This window comes from Notolabrus celidotus, unplaced genomic scaffold (assembly GCF_009762535.1).
Source record: "Notolabrus celidotus isolate fNotCel1 unplaced genomic scaffold, fNotCel1.pri scaffold_127_arrow_ctg1, whole genome shotgun sequence".
In the NCBI taxonomy this organism is placed as follows: Eukaryota; Metazoa; Chordata; class Actinopteri; order Labriformes; family Labridae; genus Notolabrus; species Notolabrus celidotus.
This window is the reverse complement of record NW_023260012.1, coordinates 165955-175409: the sequence shown is the minus strand read 5'-3', so window position 1 is coordinate 175409 and position 9455 is coordinate 165955. Positions and strand designations below refer to the sequence as shown.

The following is a 9455-nucleotide window of genomic DNA, read 5'->3' as shown; positions in this document are numbered from 1 at the left end:
ACAGGAAGAGTTAAAGTGAGAGACAGGCAGAGAGAGGAGAGAGAGGGAAAGACAGGATCCCAGTGTGTCGGTCTAAGCCTATAGCAGCAGAACTAAACACTTAAAGGAACCTCTGAAAGAACAAGAACTTCTTTAAGGACCACTAGAACCTTATAGTGCTCTCTAACAGACCTGTATCACCGGGGACCGAAGCCTGAAAATCACCATGTGATCATGTTGAGTCTCGTGTTTCTAACTTTAGAGTCATTCATAAATATCAGGTGTCACATGTGAATCACTGAAGTTTAACATTTCAGACCCAGCTCAGACTAACCGCTCAGAGATATGACCCCAGATCTGAAGATGGCCAGAGATATGCCGGGGATCCCGTCGAAGAAGAGGGCGGGAAACAGCTCGGGTTCATAACTGTAGAGAAGAAACAGAACCAGATCAGCTCCTTTGTCAAATCAGAGACCTTTAAACCTGAGACCAGACTCAGAGCCAAAGAGCCTCAGAGTCTGAGAGTCTCAGAGTCTCAGAGTCTCAGAGTCTCAGAGTCTCAGAGTCTTAGAGTCTAAGAGTCTCAGAGCCTCAGAGTCTCAGAGCCTCAGAGCCTCAGAGTCTGAGAGTCTCAGAGTCTGAGAGTCTCAGAGTCTCAGAGTCTCAGAGCCTCAGAGTCTCAGAGTCTCAGAGCCTCAGAGTCTCAGAGCCTCAGAGTCTCAGAGTCTCAGAGCCTCAGAGTCTCAGAGTCTCCTGACCTGCAGTGACGAAAGAAGGACATCAGCTCCAGGTTGATGGGGAACACTTTACAGCTGGCTGTCAGGTTGTGGACCTTAAAGTCCGTAAGGCGGACGGGGTATCCCAACCTCTGCACGATACGGGCAAACTTTCTAGCTGCTATCCTGGACTTCTCCACGCTACACAAACAAACAAACAAACAAACAAACAAACAGACACATAAACAAACAAACAAACAAACAAACAAACAAACAAACAGACACATAAACAAACAAACAAACAGACAAACAAACAAACAAACAAACAGAAAAACAGAAGTGAGTGAAGACATCCTGACACCATCTCACGGCTCCACATGAACAGAGATGATCCATACGAACCTGTCAGCTCCCAAACAGACCAGCTTCCCCGATGCGCTGAAAGTCCCCGTGCTCCTGGGGTTTCGGATCTTCATGGAGAGTCCCACAAGCCTCTGAAACAACAAACCAGAGTCCGAACTGAAACCCTGATCCTGCAGGGAGACCATGAAACAGCAAACACACGTATCTCTCAAAGCTGGGTGATGTTCTGTTGAACTCTTCTCCAGGCGTCAGATCCCCGTACCTTCGTGTCGTACTTCACGTTCCACGTGTTTGTAGCGATGTGGTGCAGGTCCAGCCTGCAGCCCAGGTTCACTGTGGAGCACACGTTTCTGCACACACACACACACACACACACACACACACACACACACACACACACACACACACACACACACACACACACACTGTAATCAGACTATGATCGTACCATCAGAGTCTCTAACCGGTGCATCCCTACACATGTTTGAGGTCTTCGACGGGGAGGAGAAGGTTTTCAGGTGACTCACATAATCTTTGGGTTTAACTGTGTGTCAGCGTTCTGCAGGACGGAGTGGCGACAGTTCTCCTGATTGGACGAATGCTTCAAGACCTTGACGTGTGCCGAGGAAGACTTGGACTCAGAGTCCGGACTGGTTTCTGAAACAGAGAGTCAAACAGTTTGTCCTGTTTTTAAATCATCATCAGTGTTTGTTGTCGTGCCGGCTGTACCTTTCTTACCCTGGCTGGACTCGTCCTCTGTGAGCAGCTCGTCAGGCAGCAGTTTGAAGAACAGCTCCTCATCCTGGTCCTCATCCTGCTCCTCGTCCCGGTCCTCGTCCTCGTCCTGCTCCTCGTCCCGGTCCTCATCCTGGTCCTCGTCCTGCTCCTTGTCCCGCTCCTCGTCCTCGTCCTGCTCCTCATCCCGGCCCTCGTCCTGGTCCTCGTCCTGCTCCTTGTCCTTTCCTTCCATCATGTTTGAGGCGTTCTGCAGAGACTAAATTGCTTGAGTTTGGTTCTGGCTCGGTTCTGGTTTGATTCTGGTTTGGTTCTGGTTCGGTTCAGGTTGGTTCTGGTTCGGTTCAGGTGTGGTTCTGGTTCGGTTCTGGTTTGGTTCGGTTCTGGTTTGGTTCGGTTCTGGTTTGGTTCTGGTTCGGTTCTGGTTCGGTTCGGTTCTGGTTCGGTTCTGGTTTGGTTCTGGTTTGGTTCTGGTCCGGTTTTGGTTCGGTTCTGGTTCGGTTCTGCTTTGGTTCTGGTTCGGTTCTGGTTCGATTCTGGTTCGGTTCGGTTCGGTTCGGTTCTGGTTCGGTTCTGGTTCGGTTCTGATTCGGTTCAGTTCTGGTTCGGTTCTGGGTCTGGTTCGGTTCAGCTCAGGTTCGGTTCTGGTTCGGTTTAGTTCTGGTTCTAACCCTAACCCTAATCCTAACCCTAACCCTAACCCTAACCCTAACCCTAATCCTAACCCTAACCCTAACCCTAACCCTAACCCTAATCCTAACCCTAATCCTAACCCTAACCCTAACCCTAACCCTAATCCTAACCCTAAACCTAACCCTAACCCTAACCCTAACCCTAACCCTAACCCTAATCCTAACCCTAACCCTAACCCTAACCCTAACCCTAATCCTAACCCTAATCCTAACCCTAACCCTAACCCTAACCCTAACCCTAATCCTAACCCTAAACCTAACCCTAACCCTAACCCTAATCCTAACCCTAACCCTAACCCTAACCCTAATCCTAACCCTAACCCTAACACTAACCCTAACCCTAACCCTAACCCTAACCCTAATCCTAACCCTAAACCTAACCCTAACCCTAACCCTAATCCTAATCCTAACCCTAACCCTAACCCTAACCCTAACCCTAACCCTAACCCTAACCCTAATCCTAACCCTAAACCTAACCCTAACCCTAACCCTAACCCTAACCCTAATCCTAATCCTAACCCTAACCCTAACCCTAACCCTAACCCTAACCCTAACCCTAAACCCTAACCCTAAACCCTAATCCTAACCCTAATCCAACACCTTCTTTTCTCTCACAGAGACGAGGAGCTGCAGTCTGTACTCACGTCTGCGATGTAAGTATCAAAGTACTTCTCCAGCGCTGACTCCTCCATGATTCCAGAACTTACCAGGACTGTCCAGGGACCCGGTTTGGCCCTAAATGTTCCTCTACTGTTGAACCTGTTTAAAGTAAGTTTAATGATCTGTGTCCTCGAGGTGTGTTTATGTATTTAAGATGATGTTTACATTCAAACAGGTGAGGTGATGAGAATGCTGTTGCTAGGTGACAGGAATAACAAAGATGGATGCTCACATGTTTTATTTATTTAAATAGATAAAGTAAATTTTAATCCCATAGAGGGAATGGTTTTTGGATACTAGGAAATAAAATTCAATTTAAATTAAAGTAGGATTTATTTATTTTTTACAGATTTGAATGCACATTTATCCTGAATATTTATTTCCAGCAATAATAATAATAATAATAATAATAATAATAATAATAATAATAATAGAAAAAGTTAAATAAAGATAATACAAATTAGAAAACATATATTTAAAATGTATTAAATATAAAAACAATACAAACTTAAAAAAAATATATAAAGTAAAATATACGCTGTCACAAATAAAATATAAAGTATATGAATAAAATATAAAATAAAATATATGATATATAAAATTAATATAAAATATATAAAATAAAATATAAAATCTGAAATAAAATATAAAATTAAGAAACTATTATAAAATATAAAATACAATACAAACAAAAATAAATAGATCAATTATTATTATATAGCAATACATTAAAAAATTATAAAACTTTTGGTTAAAAAGAGGAAAACTTTTCTGTTATGTTTCTCAGGTCTAGGTATTTTAACCTCCTGTGATGAATTTCCAGTTAGTGTTGACTTTAGCGCCCCCATGTGGACAAAAGGTGCCTCTTCTCTCTTCTCTGATTTTGTATGAAGAGTTATGGAGCAAAGGATGTCAGTCTGCCTCATTTAAACACTCCCTGAAGATCTTTGCCAAGGTTAATAAATAATTAAAATAATATTAAAATGTATTTTAAAAATAGAATAGATTAGAAGTAAAATTAAACATATATAATATTTTTTGAAATGTAGTTTAATCATCTCTGACTTGGTCTCTCTCTCTCTCTCAGTGAGCGCTCTGTGCTGACACTTCTCCTTCACCACGCTGACACCTAGTGGTGGAAAATGGAACATCAGCATTAATATTAAATGTAGTTTTAAATGTAATGTGTCCTCTCTCTGCAGTCTGAGTTTCACCTGAGTACCTGGAGGACCAGGACCCCCTGTGTGATCTGGATCTGTCTCTCCTCCTTCGGGACGGGTTTAGTCCTGATCCTCGACCCCCCCAGGCTGCTCCGTGTTCTGATCCTGCAGAGGGTGAACGTTTGTCCTGATTGTAGATAATTACAGCTGAACTTTGTAAACAGACGACATCCTGTCTGCAGATATCTCTCTGCTGGATCACGAGGGACGGCTTTATCACAGAGAACAGAGAGAAACACTGATCTGAACAAACCATCAGCTTATCTCTCAGACTAAGACTCCATGTTTAATTTGACTTTACTTCTCTTCTTCCTTTTCCATCCCTCCTATCCTTCCTTCTTTTGACCTCGCTTCTATGTTTCCTTGCTCTCTGCTTGTATCCTTTAGATGTGTCCTTCTTTCCTCTTTCCTCCTTAAACCTGATTTATTCTTCTTCTTCAAGCACTCAGCAGAGGATGGAGCAGGACCTGAAGCTGGTGATGTAAATACCAAGCAGCATCCTCCGGTGGTGAGGAATGATGCAGAAGTGTTAAAAACTGTAGTTCCCTGAGTGTCCACTAGAGGCTGGCTGCAGTATTACTGTAAACCACATACACACCCATTCATAGAGCCGGTCTTTAAAATAAACATGTTTACAGCCTGGATCAAAAAACTGTTTCAGTCTGAGGAGCTCAGTTCTCTATCAGGGATTGAATTATTATAACTCCTTAGTTTTTAAGATTTTAAGGTACACGGTTTGCATAATTAGAGGCGTGGTGATTTTTGCAACTTTGGAGAAACTAAGGGTCAGGCTGTTCAGACATTTTCTAGTATTTTTTAAGAGTGCATATTTGAAAAGTAAGGGAGAGGATTAAGGACACTGAAAAAATGAATTTGGGTGGTGCTAACATTTTTTGTTTAAGTCTCTCTTTTATTATTATTATTATTGTTCTGAAACAAAAGTCTGAATTTTGGAGAGCAAGTGAGGAAAAAATGTTTTTTGGGGGGAATTGTTTTTTTTAATTTTGAAATTAAAGTCAAAACTGTGAGATTAGAGTCATAATTTTAAAATTAAATTCAGTATTTTAAAATTAAAATTATAATTTTGAGATTAAAGTCATAATTTTGAGATTAAAGTCATAATTTTGAAAATATGAAATTAAAGTCATAATTTAGAAAATTTGAAATTTAAGTCATAGTTTTGAACATTTTAAATTAAAGTCATACATTTGAAAATGTTAAATTAAAGTAATAATTTTGAAAATTTGAAATTTAAGTCATAATTTTGAACATTTTAAATTAAAGTCATACATTTGAAAATGTTAAATTAAAGTAATAATTTTGAAAATTTGAAATTTAAGTCATAATTTTGAAAATTTGAAATTAAGTCATAATTTTGAAAATGTTAAATTAAAGTCATAATTTTGAAAATGTTAAATGAAAGTCATAATTTTGAAAATTGGAAATTAAGTCATAATTTTGAACCTTTGAAATTAAAGTCATAATTTTGAAAATGTTAAATTAAAGTCATAATTTTCAAAATGTCAAATTAAAGTCATAATTTTACATTAAACAGAATATATAGATAAAAATCTGAAATTTTAAAAAAAAATACATTTAGACTTTTTTTTTTTCTTGCCTGCTCTCCATATCATGTTTTTTGGATTGGCCCTCATCGTCCTCCATAGAAGAGATTTTTTAACTTTCCTCTTTCCTTCCTTGTTTACCTCCTTCAGTGTTCCCTTCTTTCCTTCTCGGTCCCTGGATAATGGAATGTTTCCATGAGAGTAAAACTTATTGTAGTTTTAGTCTCCTTCAGAGACTTGTCGACGTCCAGCTTCACTTCCTTGTCTCCTCGGACCGCCTGGGACCTCCTCAGTCCCTCTCCCTGTTTAATGGCCTGCTGCTGAGGGAGACTCGGAGAGTGTTGGGACGCGGCCTCTGCCAGATGTGGGCCTGCCTGCTGGGAGACGGTCTGACCTCAGTGTAATGTGAGCCCGTCCCGGACTGGCTCTCTGTATTTTGGGATGTTGCAGGACAAAGACTCGGAACCAGGAGGGATCCCGGACTGAGCAGAGGAACGAAGCAGAGTTAGTTTCTGCAAAAGAACGAGGACACAAAGAAGGTAAGGAGCCGAGGAGCCGAGGAGTCTCCTTCTATGGTTTGAGTTAAAATGTTTCAGAGCTGGGAGGAAGAGAGGAACTCCCTGAGTCCGGACTGAAGGTGAAGACCAGCTGACTGAGGAACGAAGCAGCTGACTGAGGAACGAAGCAGCTGACTAAAGGAACAAAGAGAGTTCATGTAGTTTAAGGAGATTTACAGTTAGACTCTTTGGTGTCAGGAACTTTAATCTGGACCAGGTCTCACTGCTGAGTCGCTTTAGTCTCTCTGCGGGTGTTCCCGACTTTAATGACAGACCATCCAAAACATGACCCACGTGTGGTCCCGGATTAAGACCAGCACGGCTCCGTGTGATCCGGGTACCGTCCAGATACCCGGGAGGAACAAGTTCCATCCTTAACAGACAGAAACTGAACCCGGACTGACCCGGACTGTCTGTGTGATCCATGTTTCACAGCAAAACCGGATCCGCCAAAGACAAGACAGGGCAGGGTCCCAAAAAGGGGCGTGTCCAGATATTTTTGGGGGTGCGATAAAATATATCTTAATTTGTGTGAAACAAATATTAATGTTTAAAATTTAAAAAATGCAGATTTCACTGAATATAACCCCAGACAGTGAGCTAATGATGATGAATGAGGCTAATGTAACTCAGGCTAACAAGAATTATAACAGACAGTGGTGAAATAAGTTAAATAACATTCTACAACCAACATGAAGAAGCTACTAACGAGCTAAAAGTCCAATTTGCTTGATGAAGAAACCAAAAAAAACAAGCTAATCTTATGAGCTAAAGTCACATTTTAACAGTTACCTTGTGTGCAACAATTATTTGAGCTGCCAAAAATCAATGTTAAATGAAAAAAGGCAGATTTCACTACGCAAGGAATCCAGATAGTGAGCTAATGTTTATGAATGAGGCTAACGTAACTTAGGCTAATGTGAATAATAACATCAGATGAAAGAAGCTAAGAGATGTGCTCAAACCAGAAGGAAATAAGAAAAAGTCGGTCACACGTTCTAACTCCAACCCACCTGAAGAACTAGCTAAGATGCAAGCTAGCTAACAACAAATCAATCAATCAATCTTTATTTGTATCGCGCCAAATCACAACAAACGTTATCTCAAGACTCTTTTACAAACAGAGCAGGTCTAGACCACACTATGTCAAATCCTGAACAGAGACCCAACACCAAGACAGGATCAGACTCAGTCTGACCCCACCTTAATCCATCATGAGCATTACACCTCACAGCATTTAGCTAGTTACAGTGGAGAGGACAAACTTCCTTTAACAGGCAGAAACCTCCAGCAGGACCAGACTCATGTTAGACACACATCTGCTGAGACCGTGTTGGAGAGAGGGATAGAGGGAGATGAAGAGAGAGAGAGAGAGATGATAGTGATGAGACGAGTCGTAGAAGCTGTTGCCGCTGGAGTCCAGCATGTCCGTATCAGCTGGAGTCTGGAACGTCCACAGGAACCTACGAGACAAGGGAGCTCAGGGACTCCAGAAAGGTCTATGGTTAGTAACTTTAATGGGACAGGAAGAGTTAAAGGAAGTGATGGGGGGCTAATCTTGCTAGCTAATGTCACATTTTAGCAGTCCCCCCAAACAAACGGCTAGCTACTGACATACCAACGAGCTACATGAACAATTAACAAAATGACTACTCTATGAGCTAGCTAACTGAGTCACAAGCTACATTTTTGAAGTGGCTCTTTTTGAAGCTAACAAGTTGACAGTTAGCTTCCATGTAACTCAGTCACTGGCTTATTGAAGAAGCTAGCTAGCTAGGGAAGGACAGTTTGTGTTGATCTCAAGCTAACGGCGCTGTGACTGATGTAACCTGTGACTTCCTGTCTCCAGTCTGTAGCGTTCAGTCTCTCCCGCCTGTAGCTTGTGTTCACACCGTGACCTGACGTGTTGACCTCTCCTGACGTCCTCCAGATATGGCTGAAAATGTCCGTGGATTCTGATAACTCCTGTGTTCTGCTGTCATCGAGAGACTCCAGGACTTCCTGCATCTTCCAAACCGCGGACGAGAAAGATGACATCCCCGGAGTGGGAGAGGAGAGGTAACCGAACACTCACCATAGTGGACCTGTCTGTGGGTTCTCTAACACAGCTGAGTCCGGGATCACAGAGTCTGTGAACATGCAGGGTCAAATTACTGGGTGTGGCTACGGTTAGCAGAGCTAGCAGCACCAGCATTCAGTCCTGCTGTCAGGATAACGACCTGGTTTACCTAATTACACGTTTAAACTCTGAGTCTGCTTATTTAGGAAGTTTATTTCCATGTTAAACACACTAAAGGAACTCAGGCGTGTTTCAATCCTGGAATATCTGATTTCTTCGAGCACTCAGGAGCAGAAGGAAGTGATAATCTGATGACTCTAAAGGCGTCTTTAGACCGCAGGAACTTTACCCCTGAACTACGTGCGTTTGGACCGGTGGACCCAGGGTCTAAGTTTAGTTCAGGGGTAGATAATCTCCCCCCTAAAAAGCCCCTGCTAGGGGGGTAGTACTTTTCAAAGGTCCCGGGGCTTTCGGGGGGCGGGGCCTGCAATGCTGAACGTGTCTGATTGGTAGATTAACCTCAGTGTTTTTATTCCTCCCTCCGTCCACAATAACATCACACACATCTGTGATTCTCTTGATTTCTCTTTCTTTCATTAGTTTTTATTTGTTCTATCTTTTTTGTATGTGTGTGTACTTTTCAAAAGAAGAAGCTGTGATTCTCTTGATTTAGCAGCTCACCGTGAATGCAGCTCTCCTCCCGGTGTTTCGGTTTTAAAAGTGACCCTGTAAACTGGAGACCTTCAGCTGAACGTGTCAGTGTTTGTGGAGTTTACACAGCTGTTGAAACACAGAGGGAGTTCCTGGGAATGCAAACTAGTTTAGTTTTTATTAAGATTTCAAAATATCCTCATCAGATATTTAATGATGGTCTAAAGACGTTTATGAGGGATGCATCCGGCTGAGAGT

At 42.0% G+C, this 9455-nt stretch overlaps 1 protein-coding gene across 4 annotated transcripts; it reads right to left on the bottom strand.

Moving 5' to 3' along the window:
• Positions 1-293: 293 nt before the first annotated feature.
• LOC117808587 (TATA-box-binding protein-like) lies at positions 294-3321 on the bottom strand. 4 transcript variants are annotated; one of them, XM_034678307.1, is made up of 7 exons: positions 3130-3321; positions 1788-2052; positions 1586-1715; positions 1321-1408; positions 1098-1189; positions 738-896; positions 294-405 (listed from the first exon to the last, which is right to left on the bottom strand). In XM_034678307.1, the coding sequence occupies exons 1-7, from the start codon at positions 3175-3177 to the stop codon at positions 309-311; spliced, it is 879 nt and encodes a 292-aa protein (XP_034534198.1). In that variant the 5' UTR covers positions 3178-3321; the 3' UTR covers positions 294-308. The 4 variants fall into 4 exon arrangements, with proteins under 4 accessions (XP_034534198.1, XP_034534200.1, XP_034534199.1 ...); XM_034678309.1 differs by having other exon boundaries at positions 1797-2052; XM_034678308.1 differs by having other exon boundaries at positions 1788-2043.
• Positions 3322-9455: the final 6134 nt, after the last annotated feature.